The sequence below is a fragment of the Gekko japonicus genome, unplaced genomic scaffold (genome assembly GCF_001447785.1).
Source record: "Gekko japonicus isolate JY-2015 unplaced genomic scaffold, Gekko_japonicus_V1.1 scaffold2825, whole genome shotgun sequence".
NCBI classification, from domain to species: Eukaryota; Metazoa; Chordata; class Lepidosauria; order Squamata; family Gekkonidae; genus Gekko; species Gekko japonicus.
In genome coordinates, this window is record NW_015174920.1 from 117898 (window position 1) to 143343 (window position 25446).

Consider the following 25446-nt stretch of genomic DNA (forward strand, 5'->3'; position numbering starts at 1 on the left):
TTTGAAAATCTGTTCTGCATTTTCATTGCTCTTTTTTTGTCCTGTAATGTTTTTCAATAGATTCCATGGAAGTCAATTGGCATTCCTAACTTCCAGTATATCGAATAGGCCTTCAGGCATATCCCTTTTTCCCAATGGGCATTCTTGTCATTACTTTTTGTACATCCCCTATTTGGGGACATTAAGAATGAAGTGGTATTCATAAGGTTGGTTCTAGCTCTGCATGTTTGGGAGCTGCAGTGGCTCAAGTGGTTACGACGCTGAACTGCAGGCTGTGCAAGGTCAGTAGTTCAGCAGTTTGAGACCCGAGTGTGCTGCATGACAGGGTGAGCTCCCGTCTCTAGTTCCAGCTCCTGCCAACCTAGCAGTTCGAAAGCAAGAAACTGCAAGTAGATAAATAGGTACCACTTCGGTGGGAAGGTAACAGCGTTCCGTGCGCCTTGGTGTTTAGTCATGCTGGCCACATGACCACGGAAACGTCTTCGGACAGCGCTGGCTCTTCGGCTTTGAAACGGAGATGAGCACCGCAACCCTAGAGTCGGACTCGACTGGCTTTCGAGCAAGGGGACCTTTACCTTTACTATATTACTATTGACTATATATTGCTGCATTGACTATTTACTACTGTTAAGGTATGTTCTTTGATTTCCCACTCTGCATGCAAAATAAAACATTTTGGGGTCAGGCGCCTTTTTGTCTTGCCTTTTTGTCCCCTACCGCTATTTGTGAGTTCTGAGGAACCGCAGATTTTGTTCTGTGGAACTTCCGGCCCACAAGCTGGCACGGGTGGCCAAATCAAAGGTTCATAATAATTCAGCTTCTGCCATTAGGTGTGTTGCCGGCTGGTAAGAAGAATCTAGTGAACGTGGGATTCATTCATGATTCGTTCATTCATTGAAAAAACACAGAGCTTAAAAAGATGCCATAGAAATCGAGATTGTGAATGAAGAAATTAAACAGAAAGGAAAAGGCGCGCAAAAGAGAAGAAAAGCTGAGAAAGGCTGTTGGTGCGTCACTGACAAATCTATGCAGTGAAGGGTTAACTTCGTCCTCTTGGTTAAGTTTACATGTAAATAGAGAACAGCTGCTCCGCTCCGGTCAGGCTGGCCCACTGGAGTTTTTGATTGGTTGCCAATGACATCACTCCCTCCCCCCCTCCTCCGCTTGTTATAACAACAGAAGACTCGGAGCAGTGTTGAATAAACCATCCCTTAAGAGACGAGAGTCCGGCCTTTGACTCCACCCATTTACCCGCCCACCGCCAATCACTGGTGTCCCCGTGAGGGGGATCAAGTTGCTTTCAACAGAGGGCTCCCATTGGGTCGCCATGCCGTCTATCCCTCCTCCTGCCACGCCCCTTTCGAACCTTACATTTACTGTGTAGCAAAAGAGAAAGTAACTATGTTGCGTCTGGAGATCAATGAAGCCAAGTGAATGGAGGCTTAATGCGTAAATCGATAGCTAAAGACAAGCGCCAGATGCTGGAGGGAAATAATCCTTTATGAAGTAAGAGGAAGACTTTAGTTCTGCGTGAGTTATAGTAATTATTTTTAGTAAATATGTATTGCCTAAGAAAAGGGATGCTTTAAAAATGGGTAATGTGATTATCATGGAAAAGAATATAGGGAATAAGATATAGGGTTTTCTCCCCCCTACCCGTCTGAGTTTCCTTCTGCTGACCCGTGTGCGTTTTTTGTGACCGATCGCCGCTTGGATCGGTAGCAACGAAGGCTTTTTTCGTTTGGGATTGCTGCAGTATCTAGGGGGGTAGGGGGGAATCGGAGTACACCAGACGTTCTCAGCATCGGCATCCCCCTCTTCTGCAAAAGCCCCTTCCCTTGTTAGTGTGGTCCTGATGGACTTAAGATGGGTTGAATGCGTGAGAGTGAAAAGCTGCCTCTTTTGGCTGGGATCTTTTAACTCCAATCTGACTTCATGCTTTGGCTGGAAATACCTAACCTCTGCTGCAGAGATGCAGATCTTACCGAATATCCTTGCAGTCTAAAGAAAACAGATCTGTCTACTACTTTTAATAGGGATGGGGGGGAAATGTAATCTTACTGGACCCACAGGTGATTTGCTTACAGTCTAACACCTTGTTTCTGCTTTTTGTCTTTAAAAAGATCACTGTTCGTTTCCCCTGCCTCTTTTGATTACTGTCCCCAGAAGCTTTGCTTCTCCGTTCCTCTTCCTCGGCGTGCAGGAAGTGTTATATGTCGTTTGTAGTTGCAATTGCTCAAAAAAATGAGAGAGAAGGCAAAGGGAGCTACAGAAGACTCGTTTTGTAAAGGTCCACCTTTCTGTATTTCAGATTTCTTGCCTCGGTGCATGGAACCTTTAGAACAGATAAATGGTCTCTCCTCTCCTCTCTGTACAAAGATAATTTAAATTCATCCAGCAAAGACTTTTTATTTCAGTAGGTGATATAATGGCTTTTTCTCTGCTGGTTGCTTTGGGGTAATGTCCCATCTGAATGGAAAAGAAAAGGGACCTTGCCAGGTTATAGGAATAGGAGTAATGTAAAGTTGGAAAGTGGGGGAGGGACTTTAGTTTTAGGTGGTTCTGTTCCAAATGGGGGCTTCGCACCATTCAGAGAGAGGTGCTGGCAGCTGCCCATACTACAGTATGGCATATAGGATTATTGCTAGTGCAATCCTAAAGTAGCCTCTATAAAAGTAAGCTCGTGGAGCAGTTTGTGATACTTAGAATTGCAGCTTTTTAAGATTTCCATTAAAATTCTGAATCCCCCCCGCCCCCAACATGAGAGTAAGTGAACATTCTGGTCTACTTTTAGCTGATCTCAGTAGATTATGCCCATGCATTTGTTCCCTATATAGCATCATAAATCTGATTTTTTTAAAAAAATAAATAAATCTTGAGTGGTGATAGGAGAACCTGTGATTTTAGGAAGGAGATTGTCTTAAACTGTCCTTGCATATGGTGATGGGGGCAAAAAGGGTGTGTGTGTTATTAATGCCTAACAATTTCAGAGCTATCATCATATGAGGGTTATATTAGCCTCTGTCCAAAGTACCACTCCAAAACAGTACTTTTGCTCCTAAGGAACATGGAATAAGCATTGCTTGTCTTGTTTCTTTCTTCCAGTATATATTTGGATTTGTAACAAGTTTCTTAAGGCATTTTATGTGCAAACTGCAAACATCCTTCCAGGGCAGATTGGCTGTACTGCATCATTTTCATCTATCAGGCCTTTGTCAGCTGTGATGGACTGCACTTTTAAAAGCTTAGAAGTGCTGTGTAAACAGATAAAGGATTGTGAAGGGTTAATTCTTCACAGAGCCAGAATGCCTTGAGTGATAGGCTGTTCCAAGAGATCTGCCTGGTTAGCATCAGCTGAGCAGAGAAAGACTTCTGAACTTGATGCTGAGGAGAGATGCAGTCTGATTTCAGCCCTAGCTGAGGAGAGTCGAGTACTGACAGTTTTGAAATTCAGCCCTGACTGAGAGCAGTTTAACACAAACAGAGAACTGGGGGAAAGTTGGCAAGGAATTTTGGGAAGTAGGTGAAGACTCCCTTTGGGGCCAAGGAAATTGATCTTCTAGTGAGAGGAGAATTTCCCTACCCAGTCAAACTGGGAGTTAGCTCTGAAGAGTGCAGAGATTGCTGGTCTGGTGTAGTTAGAAACTGCCTGAAGAGACCTTAAGAGTCAGTTAAAAATTCAAGATGAATATTGGTGTTTCAAAAGAAGGGGTTTGGGTATTGGAAAGAGTTTACCAGTCATCTGGAAATTAAAAGTTAGAGAATACTCAAAGAAAGTGTGCTGGAGTGTTTGGAAAGCATTGGAACAAAGGCCTCTCAACATAAAGATTTTAAGTAACTGTGAATAGCTTAAGAAACTCTCATTAGCCTGAAATATGAGAACTGAAGTCTGTGCATGTACTGGTTTACCTTACAATTGTCTATACTGAATTACCTCAGAACTGTGCATGTACTGGTTTTACCTTAGAATTGTCTATATTGAATTACCTCAGAACTGTGCATGTACTGGTTTTACCTTAGAATTGTCTATATTGAATTACCTCAGAACTGTGCATGTACTGGTTTTACCTTAGAATTGTCTATATTGAATTACCTCAGAACTGTGCATGTACTGGTTTTACCTTAGAATTGTCTATATTGAATTACCTCAGAACTGTGCATGTACTGGTTTTACCTTAGAATTGTCTATATTGAATTACCTCAGAACTGTGCATGTACTGGTTTTACCTTAGAATTGTCTATATTGAATTACCTCAGAACTGTGCATGTACTGGTTTTACCTTAGAATTGTCTATATTGAATTACCTCAGAACTGTGCATGTACTGGTTTTACCTTAGAATTGTCTATATTGAATTACCTCAGAACTGTGCATGTACTGGTTTTACCTTAGAATTGTCTATATTGAATTACCTCAGAACTGTGCATGTACTGGTTTTACCTTAGAATTGTCTATATTGAATTACCTCAGAACTGTGCATGTACTGGTTTTACCTTAGAATTGTCTATATTGAATTACCTCAGAACTTACAACCCCTGATTTCATCTGACCTTTCTCCCCATGTTAAATAAAATATTTTGTTAATTTGGAATATAAAAACATCTCAAGTACCATTAAAGTTAAAGGGGGGTCCCAGTCTTTTCCTTAGGTTCCTGGGCTGAGCAAACAGCCAAAATATTATACTGTGACAGGGTGGGACAGCCTGAGTTCTTCAGGAAAGAAGAAAACACATCACTAGGACGGCTCAGTCAGTAAAAGGAAAGAAAAACTGAGGGGAAATCCTGCTTCTGAGGGAGGGAAGTGGATGGGGGCCATCATATCAGCTTAATTGGCTGGAAAATGTGGGGATGAGTATTCTCTGTTTTCATGCTGGAGCTGACTTGCTTTGGAGCATATGACTTGGCTCACTTGTATCTGCTCTGCAGGTATGTGGTGTCTGCTATGATCTGGATTTAGATTAACATGGCTTTGTGTACTCTGCCATTAAACACCTGCCCACACCAAAAGTTCTGCACCAAGGCACTCTAAATGGTAGAACAGCAAAAATAAATTCAGTGACTTGTGTAAATTTTGCCAGCTGAAATTTGCACATTGTATTTAGCTACAATGTTTACATTCTGCTGGTTAAAGGGAGTGGGCAAGGTATTCAGCAGGGCTTTGAATCTCTGCTCATTGCTTGGTTTCTGGTTTCACCAAGTGTTGCCTATTTAAACTTTTTTTAAAAAAAATGTAAGTGATTAGAAAGTTGCTTTTGTCTTTCAAATGAAAAAAGATTTTGGAGCAGATGAATTCTGTAGTTTTTCTGCATATTTCTGATGTACCCACAAATCTGCAGTGTACTTAGTTTCCTAGTCTCCAGGTAGCAAATGTTTGTTTATTTCCTGCCTTGGGATAGTCCTTGGGACAAATGAACTTCTGACTCCCTTATCACCCTCTGGGTCTACATTCTATAGCTGCAGAATATTCATAACAGACCTGAGTTTAGATATAAAGGGTGGCAGGCAGCTAGTCATAAATTTTCTGTTTCCTTGGACTGTCAAATGTTCCTGCAACTTCAGTATTCCAGATGTTGGAATGAAATCTTATGCATCATGGGATACCTGATATCTTTCTATTTCTTTCAACAGAGAGAGCTTGAGTTCCTTTTGACTTGCCATTCTCAGCCTCCTCATGCCTCCATCTCCACTAGACGACAGGGTAGTAGTGGCACTCTCCAGGCCTGTCAGACCTCAGGATCTCAACCTTTGCTTAGACTCCAGCTACCTTGAATCTGCCTCTTCTACCAGTGAGAGCCACGTGAGTCTCCTCAGCTCAGCTGTTGTGTCCCTCAAGGCTGCGAATCTGACGTATATGCCCTCATCCAACAGCTCTGCCCGCTCCTTAAGTTGTGGATGCAGCAGTGCCAGTTGCTGCAGCGTGGCAACATACGACAAGGACAATCAGGCCCAAACTCAAGCCAGCACCAGCAGCACCTCGGCCAACGTAGGAACCTCCAGCCCTTGCCCTGTGAACCAAATGGTCAACAGCAATGAGAACTCTGGCCCTTTGAGTCCCTCAAGCAGTGTGGGGAGCCCAGTCTCAGGCACAGCAAAGCAGTTGGCTAGCATCAAGATCATCTATCCCAATGACCTGGCAAAGAAGATGACCAAATGCAACAAGAGCCACCAAGGTCCTGTCATCATTGATTGCAGGCCTTTCATGGAATACAACAAAAGCCACATCCAAGGGGCAGTTCACATCAATTGCTCTGACAAGATTAGCAGGAGAAGGCTCCAGCAGGGCAAGATTACTGTCTTGGACTTGATCTCTTGCCGGGAAGGCAAGGACTCCTTCAAGCGGATCTTTTCCAAAGAAATAGTTGTTTATGATGAGAATACCAATGAACCGAACAGAGTAATACCTTCCCAGCCATTGCATGTAGTGCTGGAGTCTCTCAAACGAGAAGGCAAGGAACCACTGGTTCTAAAAGGTATTGTTAACCTGTGTTCTGTTGCTTTTTCCTCTTTGCTGTTGTGAAGGTGCAGTTCTCATGCTAGGCTTCCCACAAAGCAAGCCTTCACTTTTGTTTTTATGATTTTGGGTTGTGTTTTTTGGGTTGTGTTTTTTTTTTGCATGGAGGGCTCCTTTGAGCAGAAAACGAGGGAATTCATGACTGAACGCATGCCATTCATTATTTCAGACAATTGAGGTTAAGATTCAAGGGGAGTAAAATAATACTTTGTTAGGATAAATCGAGTTTCACGTTGGCTGATTTCGCACTAGAGCTGCCTCGATGTTGCACCGCCATTTGCCCCGATACTCTTGGTCAATTTCCCACCCGAAGCTGCGGGTCTGCATTTTGACTCGCAGCTTCGCCCGATTTCCCTCGCAGTTTCGTAATCCCGTTTTTTGAGGATCACGAAACTGCGGAGGAAATCGGGCGAAGCCGCGGGTCAAATGCATCCCCGCGGCTTCAGGTGTGAAACTGACCAATAGTATCGGGGCAAACGGCGGCACAACATCAAGGAAGCTCTAGTGTGAAATCAGCCAATGTGTGTTTAAGGGGGCTTTTTTTTTTTAAAGGCTGCATGCTTAAGAGAAGTGGTTGAAAAGCAGGAAAAGATGTCTTGGGTTGAGGGTACGATCGTAAGCCTTGTCTACATTTCTTTAGCCTTACAATGGTAGTGAAGAAAGTCCTTTGTGATCTTTAACAACTGGGTGTGCAAAAGGTCTTAGATTATCTAAGACATGCTGGGATAGAGGAGCAAATGGAGGATGTCTTTTTGAGAGACCAGTAGTTATCCAAGCTTCCCTGTCCTGAGCTCTGATTGTTACACTGGGATCCCTTATAAGCAGAGAACAAGATAAGGAAACACATGGTAGTCCTCACATTCTCTTAGCTGGAGAGTAATGTTACAGTGTGCATTAGGTATAGCACCTGAACATAGATGACAACTAGGAGCTGCATCTCATGTTATTAAGAGAAGTGAAAGAGGAAGTGTGAGTGATTTGTGTTTCCTGTATCTCTCGATGTTGCACTGCCGTTTGCCCCGATACTATTGGTCAATTTCACACCCTAAGCTGCGGGACTGCATTTTGACTCGCGGCTTCGCCCGATTTCCCCCGCAGTTTCGTAATCCTGTTTTTTGAGGATCACGAAACTGCGGAGGAAATCGGGTGAAGCTGCAGGTCAAATGCATCCCCGCGGCTTCGGGTGTGAAATTGACCAATAGTATCGGGGCAAACGGCGGCGCAACATCGAGGCAGCTCTAATGTGAAATCAGCCAATGTGTGTTTAAGGGGGCCTTTTTTATTATTATTAAAGGCTGCAAGCTTAAGAGAAGTAGTTGAAAAGTAGGAAAATATGTCTTGGGTTGAGGGTACGATCATAAGCCTTGTCTACATTTCTTTAGCCTTACAATGGTAGTGAAGAAAGTCCTTTGTGATCTTTAACAACTGGGTGTGCAAAAGGTCTTAGATTATCTAAGACATGCTGGGATAGAGGAGCAAATGGAGGATGTCTTTTTGAGAGACCAGTAGTTATCCAAGCTTCCCTGTCCTGAGCTCTGATTGTTACACTGGGATCCCTTATAAGCAGAGAACAAGATAAGGAAACACATGGTAGTCCTCACATTCTCTTAGCTGGAGAGTAATGTTACAGTGTGCATTAGGTATAGCACCTGAACATAGATGACAACTAGGAGCTGCATCTCATGTTATTAAGAGAAGTGAAAGAGGAAGTGTGAGTGATTTGTGTTTCCTGTATCTCTGCTTCCTTTTCAACATGAAAGCAGAATTCATGAGGTCCAATAACCCTCAGATGGTGTGTGGAACTCATAGTGAGTACAAGGCAAATATTCCACTCCCCCTATATCATAGTAGAATAAAAAATGGAAGGGGACACTCACCCATGCTTCATTTTTCTGTGCTTACTTTACATTCTCCAGCAAAAAAAGCGATAGAATGGGCCTAAAAACAAGTAATGTACTGCAAGCAGTTTTGTACTAAAATGAAAATTGCTCTCAATGGGGCTGCAATCATGAGCATGTTTATTTGGCTGTCAGCCCCAATAATTTGAATGCAGCTAATTTTTACATGTACTTCTCTCTCCTTGGTAATGCTGTGATACAGACTGGTAAACTAAGATGACTGGGTACATGTAAGTCACAATTGCTATATCTTTTGTTGACCTATTAGTAGCTTTAGAATATAGATTACTTGTATCTATGTGTTGTTTTAGTAGGCCGTGATGGCTTGAGGTCTATTAAAGTTTTTTAATGTAAGTAATACAGTCCTCAGGTATTAACCTTTTATAAAACCTGCTGAAAGAAGGTATGTAAGAAAACAAAATGTTAGAGAGTAGATAACAGGTTAGTGAAAAAGAGGGCCAATATTAAAACCTTTCCATAAAAGATAAAAAGAGGTACATGTATTTATTAATAATAATAACAAATTTTAAAACATATATCGAGGCCCATTTACAACCAATGTATATAAAATATAACAATATCAAGTGCTTACAAAGTTGACCTTACGCGTTTCGGCCAAATAGGCCTTCCTCAGAGGTCATACATATGTGGCAAGATGGTTAATTATTTTCACATAAACACATTCAGAAATATATACAAAGTATAGATTCAATGAGGACCATAAAGTAAATTGTTCAAAAGTAAAATCACCAGGCACAAGGTAAATATGCACATAAGACCTTTAAAGTGCAATCACTAGCCCAGTGATTATAAACTTGTGGTCCAAAAATTTCCTTCTTTGATTGTGTTGCCACAGCATTCATAAGTAAAAAACTGCTTTTTTTAAACTTTTGAACAATTTACTTTATGGTCCTCATTGAATCTATACTTTGTATATATTTCTGATTGTGTTTATGTGAAAATAATTATTAACCATCTTGCCACATATGTATGACCTCTGAGGAAGGCCTATTTGGCCGAAACGCGTAAGGTCAACTTTGTAAGCCCTTGATATTGTTATATTTTATATACATTGGTTGTAAATGGGCCTCTATATATGTTTTAAAATTTGTTATTATTATTAATAAATAAATGTACCTCTTTTATCTTTTATGGAAAGGTTTTAATATTGGCCCTCCTTTTCACTAACCTTTGCTTGGTTTTGGAGTTCATTGTTAGGTTCAGTGTTTCCCCCCCCTTGGTTTCTGCTAGAGAGTAGATAACAGACCAATCAAATCTCATGCATAGGGATGGGTAGCTTTGCTCCCTAGTGGTTAAAACTCTGGTAAACCTGGGATCACAGAGTGTATAGTTGCTGAAAACATGGGTCAGCAGTAGCTCACATGTTTGCATATGATTGGTTCCATGTTCCATTCTTGGCATCTGTAGCTGAAATGGTTTCTGGTAGAAAGAATAGCATAGATTTCTGACTGAATCTTTGGAGAGTTGTCAGACTCCAGCAGAAGTATGATGTATTGGGTGAGGCACACCATTGGTCTCAGACAGCTTCTTGTGGTTATATATGAATCTGCATTCTTTTGATTTGTTTAATAAACCGCAAGGGATTGTATAGTTTTTGTGCAAAATTAGTTATTGGCTTTTAGATGTGTCTTAAAGAAAGACAAGGCTATGAAATGGTCTGAGTCAAAGTGGAATGAATGAGTGCAGCCTGGCTCATAATGCAGTTTTGGCACCCAGAAGGATTTTAGTATACATTGCTTTGAGAAGTTTGCTGCTAATGCATTTTATACAGTGCAAACTGTATTGCTATAAGGTACTGAAGATCTAGAAGTGTGTATGGCATAATGTGGTAGGTGAATGGCTTCCGGGGTGTTTAGAAGGAGAAAACTATTGCTCTGCCAGAGTCTGAATTTAAATTTTCCCCAGACAATACACAGCTCATCAAACCACAGTTATTTTTGGAGCTTGTTACAGAATAAAGGTGCAAAGAAGTACAAGATTCTGAACAAATGTGATTTCCATACTTTGCAACTGTATGGGTTTTAAGTTATGATAATTTCCCCCTAAATTGGGCACTGACTCTGTCTTGTATTTTTACCTGGGGCAGTAACCACCAGATATATGATTTTTCTTGAGATCCTTTTCTCTTCAGTCATCTCCAAACTATTACTTACCAAAGCTGTTCCCTTAATTCACTGGTTGTCAGCCATTTTAATAATGGTGCCACAAAGTCCAAAGTGTTACAGAGGGCTACTCTATTACACATCAAAACTCTTCTCCTTTCCCCATGTCTTTTTCCTTTAATTTATGGAACCTGGGCACAGGCACCAGTATAGCCCTCAAGAGGCACTCATTTGTATAGGCTTGACTTCTTCTGTCAGGCTTCTGAAGCAGGATGCTGGATTTTCATATGATACTTAATCTCACAGTAGATATGGTGGTGCTTATTATAGAGCCGTTGTAATCTAGGCATGTGCAACAGCATTGACTATCTAGATAAGGGGTTATGAGAGAGTGACTGGAAAGGAAATGTGACACTGATATTTTGTGTACATGAGCATCCATTTGCAGACATGTGCCCTACAGTACAGATGCATGTTTGTAGGGTTGCCTGCTCTGGGCTAGGAAATTCCTAGAGATTTGGGTGTGGAGTCTGGGGAGGGGAGCAAGGTATAATGCTATAGAGTCCACTCTCTGAAGCAGCCATTTTCTGTAGGGGGACTGCTCTCTGTAGTCTGGAGGTTTGCTGTGATTCCAGGAGATCTCCAGGCCCCACCTGGAGGCTGGCAACCCTAATGAGGGACCATGCCATAATCAGAGCGTTATCTTCTAGAGACCTGCAGAATGTGCTGGAACCTGAAGAACTCTATTCCGGTGGACACATTACTTGTAAAATATTCCCCAGCATCTGCCAAAAAGTCAAATTAAAGCCAGGGTTTGTTTTTTTTTTTGGTTTTTTTTAGTGAAAGACATCAGAAAATAGGGACTGTCTCTGCTAAATTGGGACAGTTGAATTATGTAGACTTTGTGGCAGCCTGGGAATGGAAAAAAACATGTTGTCTTTAAAACTCTTGAGTGTACTGTGAAATTCAGTCCTGGTCCAATACAGTCAGCCATACATACATTTTAGATGGAGTTAATGTATAATACCTGGAAGGTAGCTTGTAGTCCATGCTCTTATGAATAGGGTCTTGGTGAATACCAAAACTCAGATCTGAGTTACCTTTCAGGGTGATGGCAGGCATAGCTAGGAACAGATTTAGGTTTTTCTTCTATGAGAGAGCTCTGTTTACATACCTGCATACCTTCCCCCCCCCCCTCCAACAAGCATGCTTCAGGTTGGCTGTCTACACTGTATTCTGTGTTTTCCTTCAAGTGCCAGCACATTTACCTAATCTCATGTTTGGGCCCTTCAAATGTTTATATATATGTCTTGTGATGTTCCTTAAAGTATTAAAAAAATATTTGGAGAGAGGAAGAAGTTGAACTGGCTTGTCAATAAGGTGAGGGACGTGACTGCCTAGACCCTGTAGTCACCGTGCAAACCTGGTTTCTGCTGCAAACCAGAAGAACAGGTTCCCCCCACCCCCAAGTCTGATCCATGTGAGAAGGCAATGCATGTGTCTCGGTGGCAATTTATGGTTTCCAAAGCAGGCTCACTTCTGAAACTATGTAGCTCTGTCTTCATCTTTGGGCTCTGGGCTGAGTCCCTGATCTTGTCACTTGGCAGTGATGGAATCCTCACAGTGTCATTCCGTGAACCATGTTCTGGCTCTGCTCTGAAGTCAGGAGTTTTAAATTTAGCTGAAAGCACTTAGCAGCTTTATCTAAAGAAGCTTTACAAGAAAAGATTTTGTTCCTTTCTCCTGTCTGTCAGCTAGGAATAATTGTGAGTAAAGATCAAGGGATTAATTATGCAGTTTTTTACTCTGTGGCCCAAAAAATCCAACAAGAGTGGGGGAATGAACAGAAGCAGAAAAAAGGGGGAATGAAACAGCACTGTATGTTCACTATAAAACACCAGCACTCACACAGACAACTTTCTCCTTTCCTTTTTGCTCAGGAAGTGCAACACACACACTCGCACAGAATATATATATATTATAATATAACTTTAATAAGGCTTTGCTTCAGCATCTGTGCTTGCAGCAGTGATAGGAGAGGTGTCTGTTATTCAATTTCACTTGTCAGATGGGATTTTTTCCATCATGCTTCAGTAGCTTTTAATGCCCTGCACGTGATGCAATTTTTGTTTTTAGGGATTGAACTAAAACTGAAGCCAGGGCTATAAAGCCTCTTTGCTTTTTATGTGGAGTGGAGGCTCTCGCCTGACTGCGATCCGGTCATAATTTATTGCTGGCCCATCTGATCCTCCCAGTTTATGTTTGTAAACATTGGTTGCTAACTGCCCCATCCAAGTTTTGTCTCTCCCCCCCCTCCCCATCCAGTGCCACGTTTTCCATGTTTGGTGCGGCCTGTCAGACCCGCAGCTCTGTTGCCATTTCAGTGGTACAGTGTCATGCAGAGGAGAAACTGATCAGAGAGCCTTTGCCTCCAGGGATTGAATTACCAGCTTAATTTACAGTTCTGGCTGGTGACCTCAATCAAAATATATATATATATATATTCCTGTGCTAGACGTCTGGTGCTTTTTTAATCTTTAGAAAGTGAACAAAAATATAGCAGTCCCTAATAGATGGCCAGGCATTTCTGTTGATAAAATGCACTTCATGCTAGAATATATAGAAGTTGCTGGTTGACTGGTACAATACAATTTAATTCTGTGCTGCTTCCAAGAAGCTGACAGCCCTATGAGGTAGGTTAGACTTAGACATAGTTACTGGTCCTAGGTTGTCCACATCTGAACAGAGATGTGAACTTGGATCTTCTTGATCTAAGTGAATGTTTGAATCATATCTGTAAAATGGGACCTTCGTATAGGTTGTTGTAAAGACAAAATCCATGAAAACTGGTGAAACCACTTCTAATATACAGAGTGCTACATGAATGGTGATGAGCATGTAGAAAATGATCTTGGTCCAAAGAAAATATGTACATGTGTATTAGCAGGGTGTGTGCCGCTAGAGAGACCATGGCCATATAGTGGTTAAAGGTAAAGGTTCCCTTGCTCGAAAGCCAGTCGAATCAGACTCTAGGGTTGCGGTGCTCATCTCCATTTCAAAGCCGAAGAGCCAGCTCTGTCTGAAGACGTTTCCGTGGTGGGAAAACTCCTGCCCTCAGTCCCATCCTCTGCTCTCAAGAAACTGAGGACCATGAGAGAAAAAATGGCTGGAAAATGGTCACCATAGTTATGCTCTAGGAATTTCCCCGTGTGTCTGTGATATTTACCATAGAGATTAGGGAAAATCCTTAGAGCATTACCCAGAACTGGTCACATCTTCCCTGAATTCCACCCTCGCCAGGCAATGCCTTCAAAATCTCCCAGCATTTGCCATGGCAGTACTGGCAACCCTGCCTGTTGTATAGACCTGAATAGGGTTCTTGGTAGACCTGCTTAGGATTGCTCTCTATGCCTCCCCAACCTATACCATTTCTCTAACCTGAAACATCCCAGGGAGCTGCTATTTGCATTCTGGGGAAACTTGTGTGTACTTATGACAAGTAGTGGCTCCTTGGGGCCATTTCATTAAGGAAAACCATATGGGGGCGTTAAGCACCCTTTCTTTGCATGGTGCAGTCCTGATCCAAGTTGGGCCTGTGCATAAACATGCAATTGTACTTTTGACTTGTCTTTCAAAGGCTTTAAAGCACACTGCATGACCTAAGGCCAGTAGCACACTTCAAGCCTAGACTACCTCATAAGGTTGTAAGAATTAAGTGAAGGATAAGAGCAGGGATAAGTAAAAATGGGATAATTTTTCAAGCCCTGATGAAGGGGCACCACCCTCTGGTTCTGAAAGTTCCTACCTGAACTTTCCTGTTCACTCAATCATAACTTGAGGCTTAGTTTGTGGTGCTTTTTTCTTTAGAAGTTAGGTGTGTAGAGACTAAGGACAGGGGCTTCTCTTGAATACCCTCCCTAGAAATATCCGCTTGATGCCTCCTGTTCTGTGAGCAGATACCAAGTTTTTAATTCTTTCCTTTCTTAGTATTTAGTGAGTGAGATAATGCTGGTGTTACTCTGTTGCTCCTGTTTAAAGACATTGTTTGTTTTGGACTGTCTTTATCTGAAATTTACTGTAACATGCTTAACTGGTTTTGTAAGCTGCATTGAAGGCATGGTAACAGAAAAGGGAAGGAGGTATAACTGTTTTAAATTAAACCAGCCTGTCTTAGCAGCTGGGTGATTGGAGCAATGAAAACTACAAAGAGAATGACTGCTAAATGTATGCCGTATTTTGGGATGCAGCCATTTTACAGCCAGGCGACAGTAGTGGGTGATGTTGACTTGCAGGCAGCTGCAAATGTTAAAGTGGAAGCAAGATATAATTGGAATATTAACTGCAAGCTGCCTCTAGTATAGTAGGATGGCAAGATGATGTCAAACGGAACTTTGATATATGCTTACCTTAAAAAACGATAATTTTTTGTTTGGTTGTGGTAAGCAGGAAAACCCTTTCATTGCAACATCTTCCCCAGTGTGTCTCACTCCTCCACTTCACCGTCATTCTGATTTTCTGTCTCTCTGAAGAGTCTTCCTTGTTATATCATATGCATTATCCTTTGCCTAATTCCCTGAGAAATTAGCACTGCAATGTTTAATTTCATTGCAAATCCATGATTTGAGATTTAACATGTCCTGTGACTAATAAGCCGCTAATTTTTTTCCCCCTTCAGAAGAACTGCCAGTGGTTAAAAGTTACCTAGCTGTCATTCTGAGCTCTCAGAGTGTAACCATACTAGAAGCTGTTGCTATTTTCATTGGGCTGCATGACAGTTCCCTTTCTTGCACTCCGACAGTTAAGAATAGAGTGTAGTATCATGTGGATTTAGGTGTGGCCTGCCACCAGCTGTCATCCTCAGGAGCTTTAAGGGCAGAGCGGTGGCGGAGATGACACTGTGCAGTGTCACATGTACCTGGATATGACATAAGTGCATCAGGCAACGCTGTTCCCATCTCCCCATACTCCACGGTTAAAAACTCTGCCCATTCCCCCAAACCGACATGTTTAAATCACATCTAGGTTTTCAGGCAGATATGACATCAACCGATGTCATTTCTGCTCCTGGACTGGTGGGAGGGTGGGTTCACCAGCAGGAGGCCTTCCACCATAAGCAGGCAAATGGTAACCCAATGTGACTCTGAGAATCAAAGGGTGGGGGCCATTTCTCTGGTCGATTCCTTTCTTTGAACATCATAGCTTTGCATTTCTCCCCATCCCCACCCACCGCATCTCTAGATACAGAATGACCTCTGAGATAATACTTGTAAAATGACAATGTGTTCTATCTAGGCATGCTTTCTTAACATATTTTCTGGTAGGGAGTTGTCTTTTCAAATAAGAGTAGGTCATTAAATCAGGTGTCACAGGAACTTAGAGCAAGATTTAGGATGGGACCTATGGACCTTACATAGGGCTGTTCCATTCTAAATCCAGAAGTCCTGCTGCTGATTTCTTAATTATGGTTATGGGGTGAGGACTGGGCTGTGTGCTTCTTGCATTTTTTTCCTCCTCTGTAGTACAAATTGCATTCTAGCTGTATTGTTTTTTTCAGCCTTCAGTTTAGCATGCATTCTTGTTGATGTTAATCGTGCTTAATGCAAACTATTAACTACTATGGCACACTGGCTATCAGAGGGTTGGTCTGGAACTTAGATAGTCATGAGATTCAATGATAGGGGCTTGTTCCTTTTTCTCTCCCTGCCTGACCTACCTCATGGGGTTTGTTGTGAGAATAAAATGGAGAGAAGTCCCAAACATGCTAGCCTGAGGAAGGGGGCAGGCGAGAAAACCCCCAGAACAACCTGTTTTTATCTTCTTAACCAGGGTCTGTAAGCCTTGATTTAAAAAGAAACTTAAGGTTAGCCTTAATGATAGTTAGTGCCGTTGCAGTTAAAAAGCCAGAGAAGGAGCTGGGAGATAGTGCCAAGGAGTGGAGAAAGAAGAGGGGGACATAGCATGTTCCTGATCTCTGGATTAAAATGATTGTCATTCCTCTGAAGATCTCTCATATGCATATGCTTGACACCAGCAGGGGAAGTAATTGAATTGTACACGTCTCTCAAGATGGTGTAATGACATGACTGGAGCAGTGTAAACGCTAAGAATGAGACCTAGGCTAGGATCTGTCATCTGTGTGAATCTTCTGGTTAAGTGCTGTAAGAAGGAGCCAAAAGGAATCTACTTACTAAATATTTTCTATAAAACTATGCACTTTTTGTAAAGACCATTTTTGACATAACAGATAATAGTGTATATGCCTTTGCAAGCATTTGTACAACTAAATGTTCCACATGGGAAATAACCCACAGTTTTGTTTTTAGCATTAGATGATTACCACCTTAGTAAAAACTGAAATCCTAAATGTGACATGAATGCATTTTAAGGATGTGGTGTTTTGCATAGTTCATGGTTCGGAAAGTTGTTTGGGTTATTGAGGTTTTTTCTATGTATGGTGGGTACAAAACGCCAATTATTTTTATTATTAGAAGAATTGGTTTTATACCCCGCTCTTCAGGCAGTGTCACATGCACCTGGATATGACATAAGTGCATCGGGCAACGCTGTGCCCATCCCCCCATACTCCATGGTTAAAAACTCTGCCCATTCCCCCCAACCGACATGTTTAAATCACATCTAGGTTTTCAGGCAGATATGACATCGACCCAAGGTCACCCAGATGACTGCATGTGGAGGAGTGTGGAATCAAACATGGTTCTCCAGATTAGAGTCTGCCACTCTTACCCGACGCTGGCTCCCCCCCCCCCATCCAGGGGCTACTAGCCATGGTGACTAAAGGGAACCTCCATGTTCAGAGGTAGTAAACCTCTGAATCTCAGTGCCAGGAGGCAACATCAGGAAAGGCCTCAGCCTCTATGCCCTGTTCTTGAACCTCCAGAGGAACTGCTTGGCTGCTCTGTGAGGCAGGATGCTGGACTAAACGGACCACTGTTCTGATCCAGCAGCACTCTTTTTATGTTCTTACGGCATAGTTTCCCTTTGCTAGTGAATTCAAAGAGAAAAAAAGCTGTGGGAACTGTGAGGTCATGCACTAAACCTCTACCATGAGAAGGATCCCTAGAATTAAATATTTGGTTATAAATATAATAATTCAATACATTCCATGGAAAACATATAAAAATAGCAATAGTACTTTCTTGCAGGTTGGCAAGTATGGGTATTGGTGGATACTTTGAGTGGCATACGCTACAATTTTAATACCACTTCAGGTTATCGCTGGCTGTAAAAGAGGAGCTCTGACAGTTGTAGGTATTCTGTGAAAGATGGCAGGCAGGGAGGGAGTGGCTCCATGGAAGAGCATGTGCTATGTATGCAGAAGACCCCAGGTTCAGTCCTTGGCATCTTCAGCTGAAAGAATCGGGTGCTGTGAAATATCTCTACCTGAGACCATGGAGAGCCACTGCCAGGAGACCCAAATCTGAATCTCTGCCATGGAAGCCTGCTGGGTGACCTTGGGCTAGTCACACACTCTCAGCTTAAGCCAACTCACATGGTGGTTGTGATGATAAAATGGAGGAGAGGAAAATGATACAAGCTAGTTTTGGTCCCCACTGGGGGAGAAATGCAGTATAGAACTGAAGTACATAAATATTGACCTTGATAAACTAATGGCAGGACTCATTTCTTCTCCCCCAAGGAAAAAGTTATTATGACTGTGCTGTGCAGTGCTGCCAGGATCTTTTAAAATCAAAGTTCTTGTTAGTACTTTCCTGCATTTACTCCACTACCAAGTTTGTTATTACCTCAGCTGAACTGAGACGATTCAGTTTTCCTGTACTGAATTATTTGACTGCTTCTTTTCCTTTGCAAAGAATTGTACTCCTCAAAGTAAGTATCAAAATCTACATTGTTAAATGAATAGTGAAAGATTACATTTTGAGCTCAAGGGGAAAATGACGTCTTTCTAAATCTCCGTGCATCCCAGCAGTGAACTGGTATTGCTTGCACTCGAAGAGTATGAATTCCAGAGAGATTCCATCTGACTTGGGCTAGGATGATTGCTGTGCCTGTGGTCAGGCATATGCTGTGATTTTGGCATTTGCTTGTTCTAAGTTCACCCTCCAGCATGAACTTTTTCTCCAAAATAAACATAAGAAAGCAAGAGATTTGAGACAGAAAATAGGGAAGAGGGCTTTCAGATAAGCAGCTCCCTTTATTGTTATGCTTACCCCCCCCTCTATGGATTGAAAACGAGTTTATGAAACGCCAACTGGCAAGACTGCTGAATTGCTGAGAAAGGCATTTTAGAAGAATAAGCTGTGATGGTTTTTATTTGATGTTGAGTATAGTAACTGGATTCTTAACCGCATACACCATTTGATAGAGAGCGCTGGTATCTAAGGGACTTTTCCAACAACCAGCTCTCCCACTTGACTTAAATATTCCCTTTTCCTTACAATCAGGTACACATTGCTCCATTGTTACTGTAGGAGGATAGCTTTTTCTCCCTCCTTTAAGAAGTCTGCACAACATTTTTTTTTGTTAATCCTGTAAAGTATTCTTAAACAGGGAGACAATATACAGTTGCACCAAAAAGAGCTACCCACAGTCAAGGGGAAAAGGTGCCCATGAGGCTGCCTCACAGTGGCTCAGTCAGCAGACATCCAATAATGCCCACCTCCAGGCCACGGAAAGCTTCACCTGATGATTTGTTAAACAATTTATTTATTCATATTTATAGCCCACCCTTCCTACAATCAGGCTCGGGCTGGGTAACAGCATTTCATTTATACAATACATATTTGATGAATGCAATAAAAATTAACATTTAAAACATCATCCTTTGTATTAAAATGGTGGTCACAAGCTGATAGCAAAAGATGTTTTCTGGTTGTGGGAGGTTCCTGGCCGGTGACGAAATATAAATAACAGCCAGCAGTTGATGACAGAATACAGTACGATATTTAATAATATATTATAGTGTTACGTTGTAGAGCTGTTGCTAAGGCTACTGGAGCAAGTTGGGCCACGATAAATACTCAGCTAGCAACTCCAGGTAGCTTTGATGATGCTGCAAACAGGTAGGTAGGATGTTTTGCCCCAGTGCTATGTGTCAGTAACTCTGTAAAGAACAAACAAACCCAAATCTCCCCCGTAGCTAGGGTTGCCATCTCTGGGTTGGGAAATGCCTGGAGATTTTTGGATGGGAGCATGGGAAGGGTGGGGTTTGGAGAAGGGACTAATGCCATAGAGTCCACCCTTGAAAGCAGCCATTTTCTCCAGGGGAACTGATCTTGTTTGTCTGGAGATCAATTGTAATAGCAGGAGACCTCCAGATAGCTAGTGAAGCTAGGTGTGCAAAAGGAACTAGGTGTGCAAAAGGAACTCTTGCTAGGTGTGCAAAAGGAACTCTTTTCCAGCAGTTCAGTACTTCTGTCCCATTGGTGGGAATGATGTCTCTTATTGTTGCAGTTGCATGTTCCCTGTTGGGTAAAGGACACTGTCAGGGACTTAAGTGAGCAGAGGGAAAGTGGCTGCCTTTCCTTAACCTCCCACTTAAGCAAAAACAGATATTCTCTGCCCTTCAAGATCTTCAGAGCTCTAAATCCACCCAAAGGTATTCTTCTTTTACCCTCTTTGCAAACTGCTGAATGTTGCTCTTTGTGCTGTCTTAATGCTCACCTAATCCTCCATATGACTGCAGCAACTGCTGGTTTGGTTTCACTTTGAGGGCTGCAGTGAAGGGCATACGGTCAGTGTTGCATCAGAACCCAATCTCCTGCTTGCTAGATGAAGGGAATCAGCAATAAAATCCCCAAATGGGCAGATTAATATTTCATACAAGTCTCCCTCTGAATCCTCAGTGCAGATGTATGCTGATCAAGTCTGGGCTAAGTGATAAAGCACATCTAGTTTAGGTACAGATTCGTCCTTTGGATCTGTACTCCATTTTTTCCCTCACAGCAAAAATTTAATTAATTTTTTTTAATTAAGTCTCTTTTATTTCACATAGTAGAAGCATGGGCTCATCTTAGGGTTGTCAGGTCTGGCCTTGTCCCTGGTGGGGGACTTTGGGGGGCATTCTGGAGGGGGTGGGGACATCCCCAATGTGACATTCCCGTCCCCAACAACAACCACCTGTGGCTGCCCCTCCCCCTCCCCTCCTGTAAGATTTAAATGGCCCTCCAGCTGCTCAGCAAGCCATGTGCTCCCCTGATCAGCTGGCGAGCCCTTTGAGTTTTCCAGGAGGGGAAGGAGGGGGTGGCTACGAGTGATTGTTGTTGGGGGTGGGTCTTCCCCCTTCTGGCCAGCTGACTGGTGGTGAGCTGAAGCCCCGAAAATCAGAGGAACCCCCACCCAGACCAGTTTGTCTGGAGCTCATGCAAACATTTTCAGGTGTTGTTCATTAGTTGTGTTGCAGTATTCAACTCTGTCGAATCCAATTGTGCAAATTAATCACATTCATTGTTGTGTTATCTACCAGTTGCTTTGCATCTCCTCCTGCTAACTGCCTCCCCCAAAAGTAGCTAGGGTTAGCTGAGGCTGCCTTCTGAGACAACAGCAAAACATGTCTAGGAGAAAGATGGTACAAGACATTGTGCCCCTTGGTATTGCTGATTTGACATTGGTTCAATTAGTGTAGAAGTTCCCATGTAGGAGGTTTGATTTTTCTCTCAAGAACAAATATGCACATGCCCCTTCCTCCCTCCCTCTGCTTTTAGCATTGGTTAACAGAGATGGATAGTCTCCATAGCCAGCTGAAGGAAGGTTTGAACTGCTACCTGTGCACATATATCTACTGTGACTTCTATGGGATCTCACTGGTTTTGTGAATAGGACCACTAATTCAGAACCACTAGTCAGCCTTTCCCCCTTTCTTCTTAAAAGACTGTGACACAAATACCATGTTATGGGGGAAGCAAACAGCTTATTGCCTTGCCTTGCTGAAAAAAAGTTGGGGTAGTAAGAAACTGCAAAAGATCTGAGTGTAGCAAAGCTTCAGGTTTTGCTAAGATGCATACACTTAGCATTCCATGTAATATTTGCAGCACTTGCTCTCTCTTTCCGTTGTTGGGATGTATGGAATTTTGTATGAACATTACTATAAATATGACAAATAGTACAAATTTATATACAGAGTTATGCATGATACATTTTATGTTCTTAAATCAGCAAGAATAAGTTTAGGTTTGATAAACAAGTAAATAGTTATGAATCCCACCCTCCAAAAAATGTTTATGTTCCCCTGTTGAGGGAACCCCCAACAATTTTCTTGCAACCCAGATGGTAGGAAGGAGAAGCTGGGGGAAAATTGATCTCTGCTAGAATTGGGGTAGAAAGGAGGATGGGGGTGGAAGGAAGAGTCTTCTGAACGAGAAAGCAGGTATGTCCCCTGCCAAATACTTCTGTCCAAAATACATCAGAATAGATTATTCCAAAGTTTGAAGGTTACTCAGTTTAGAGAGGTGAGAACCCTCACTGGAAAATGTTCCTCTTTTTATCAAAATTCACCTGACCTCTCAAATGTGGGTGCTTGTATCAACACAGGGGAAGTCAAGTGGAAAAATGAGAAAGAAGAGGCTTAGAATACCTAGATTTAGAGCACAAAATCTTATTAGATGGACTTCTTCACTGTCATTTTTGTCACTTGTTTGTCTCTGTTGCTTCAGGGTTTCCACACACCCCCAATGTGTTTTGCTCTCGTAGTTCCAAAGGGACCAAACCACATGTGGAAAGGGGGTGTGTGTGCAAAGCAATAGGGAAAAACAAGGGACCAAAGTGACAGTGTGGAAGTGGCAGTTCTTTTTACCAAAGGTATCCATCTAATAAGGTTCTGTGCCTTAAATCTAGGTATTCTAAGCCTCTTTCTCATTTTTCTACTTGATTTCCCCTGTGTTGATACAAGCGCCCACAGAAGGCCCAGTGTCTGTAGGGTCCAGTAGCTGCCAAGGTCCTAGAAGGGCTCACCACTGACCCCAAGCAGGATGCCTAAAAGAAGAGAGCGTTCACCCCACTCCTTACCTTCAGAAATTGAAGACTTTGATGCAGATGCATCTAAGGCAGTCTCCAATTTCCATCAAGTGTTCTCTTCCATTCAGCCCTGGTGGTATAGATGGGGCTTGAAGGAGAGCAGAAGAGACAAACTCCTTTCCCGCCTGCATTTTTTTTAGAGTTTCTCCAAACCTTTGCTGGGACTGAAGGTTACTAGCTTGGGTTAAGCCAGTACAGGTAATCTTGGTCTGTATCAAGAATCTGATTTCACTTTATTTTGCTGGTAGGTGCTAATGTTACCTGCCCTTTGGGGATGAAGAAGGCTGAATGTCAATCAGTGGTGAGCTAATTTGATGTTTAGTAGCAGTGTTGGAAGGAATTCAGTGAAGGAAGGCTAGCATGTGGGAGCTATTGAAAATCTTTAGAACAGTGTGTAGAAAGCTGAAAAAAATAATATATAACTGCTACACAGCTAATGGTATCGTTATAGAAGTGCCTAGTGTGGTAATTGTGTTTCATTGTATTTTCTGAAGGGCTAGCTGTGCATGCGGTCGTGAAGTTGATAGAAATACCATTATTATTTATAACGTTTAGCAAAAGTTTTAAGAAAGATGATGATTGTAGCCCACTCTTCTGGTGGATTTCTTAAAACTTCAAAGCCAGGGGGAAAAGGGGGTGTTTCCATTTTCTTTTTGGAGAAAATTAAATATATGCAATACTCTCAAACTCCAAGCTTCTTAAAACATGAATTGTGTTTATGTAGAACCTAGCATAACAATTGTATGGGGATGTAATTCTATCGGTTTTCCCACTGGTGAAGGAAGTAGGGTCATCTTTCAGCCACTGGAAAAGCTATGTGGGCCCTGTCAGGGCAAAAGCCATATGGGATTTGGCTACAGTGAGGAGGCAAATTGGAGCAGAGATATGGTAGGATCCCAAGGGGTTTGGTATTCACCCCCTTGAGGACCCTGAACTGGGTGCAAACATGGAAATATGGCATAGAAATATTTTAAATAAATAAGAAAATTATAAAAATTAAAAATGTGTAAATGCCTTTGCATTATTTAAACTGTAACTACAAATTGCCTTCTACTAATGAAGCAGCAAGTGCTGCACCCATATAGAAGATGACCTCCACAAGCAGTGAGTCTGGGTAAGGAGCAATTACAAACTTTCTATTTGTACTCACTCCGGATAGAGAATCTAGGGGTGTGAGAGACTTCATTGTAATCTAGGCTACTCATTAGGTACATTGGGTTGATTTTCTAAACCAATCTCTAACAACTTAAATATGGGAGGGGGCAGAGAACTGATTATACAACTTTATGGTATGTTCTGATGTGTGTGTGTGTGTGTGTTAGAGGGCAATTCTCTTTGTGGCTTTGGATGTGCTATGGATGAAGGAAATGATATAGGTTTTTCTAAGGGCAGCTCCTTCCAGTTCTGAGACAGCAAAAAGTTGGTAGGTTTTTGGTGTGTTTTTTGTGCTCTGCTCCATTTGCTTACCTAGTGTGGAATTACCCTGGGTTCATCTGTGTATTGCTTCTGAGTTGTACATATTGTAAGAAAATAATCTGACCTAGAGTTGTTGCTATGTACTGAGTACAGGAGCCGATAGATTCCTGGTGTTCTCCTTTTTGGTATCGGATACAGGAATGAAAGGAACCATAATCTAATAGTTCCATACTGAAAAGTGTTGGCAGGTGGTGGGATCTGTTCTGATCCATCCAAATTCTGGAAAAGATGGCAGCATTTGCAGCATTTGGATTTTGCTATCTACCCTGGGCATGCACAGAGAAGGCTAGTGTGGCTAGGCCTTTTGATACATGGCTCTGAGGCGTCCAGCACACTGCCTGGAACTGGGGAAGAATGGGTGGCGAGTGCATATGTAAAGAATCCTAGCACAGTTTTCCTGGCCTACCTGTTTTACTAATATGCTGAATTCTGTAATTTTAAGAATATTGGGGAGTTAAGTTTGCATTTTGGGTTGTCAACTGGCCATTTTTCCAGTATGGCTGTACTCCCCCTCCCCTTTCTGTCTGGTTGCCAGATAAGGTGTTTTTCATGTAATGGAGGAAATAGCAGAGAGGCTGGGTTTTTGTTTTTTTTTTAGCAGTTTAGTGTTTTGAAGGCAAATGAATTTTTACTGTGCTTTGCCTTTAAGACCTTTACAACATGAGGCTTGTGGCCAAACTTAACTCTCATTTTAAGTCCAGGATTTTCTGTGCTTCACAAGTAACTTCTCTAAATAGTGCAGCTGTCTGTGGCTGCCTTTTCTGCTTCCCTTCTCCAAGGGTGGTGGTGGTGGTGAGGGACACCTGTGCTCCTTAGGTTGGCTCTGCTCTTTTGACTCTTCTCCCTTTGAGCTCCCACTACTGGTCCATATGGGCCTTCCCTGTGGTTATCAGCCTCAAGGTAGGGCTTGGAGATCTCCCAGAAGCATAATCAGGGCTTGTGTGTATGATGATACTCACAGGTGGTGAGTACTGGTACTTTTTTTTTTTACTCTGCCAAGTCCTGATCCCCTTCACCAACCTGGCCTACTCACCTAGATAAAGAGAGAGAGCTGGACCCTCAGAAACAGACTAGTGGGGATCTGCAGAGAAAGGGGGGGAATTGTTAGAAATTGGTGCAGCCTTCTACATGAATGCTGTCATGTTGTTTCCGACTTATAGAGACCTTATGAATTAATGACTTCCAAAACATCCTATTGTTAACAGCCATGGCTTCTTCTCATGTTGGGTCTTCCACCTTTTCTGCTGCCTTCAACTTTTCTTAGCATTACTGTTGTGTACTAACTAGTGACTCTTGTCTTCTCATAATATGACCAAATTACAATAGCCTCATTTTGGTCATTTGAGCTTTTAGGGAGTGTTCAGGCTTGACTTCATCTAGAACCCACTTATTTGTCTTATTGGTGGTCTGTGGTATTCGTAGCTTTCCTCCAATACCAGACTTCAAATG

The 25446-nt window shown here is 42.2% G+C and overlaps 1 protein-coding gene across 2 annotated transcripts in view; it reads left to right on the forward strand.

The window, feature by feature from the left end:
• Positions 1-1411: 1411 nt before the first annotated feature.
• DUSP10 (dual specificity phosphatase 10) overlaps positions 1412-25446 on the forward strand; it is a 52225-nt gene continuing 28190 nt past the window's right edge. The window contains exons 1-2 of one of the 2 annotated variants that reach the window (XM_015425062.1): positions 1412-1530; positions 5627-6468. In XM_015425062.1, coding sequence (XP_015280548.1) covers positions 5670-6468 — 799 coding nt within the window. In that variant the 5' untranslated portion in view covers positions 1412-1530; positions 5627-5669. The remainder of the gene's footprint in view (positions 1531-5626; positions 6469-25446) is intronic. The other variant, XM_015425063.1, reaches the window with a different exon arrangement.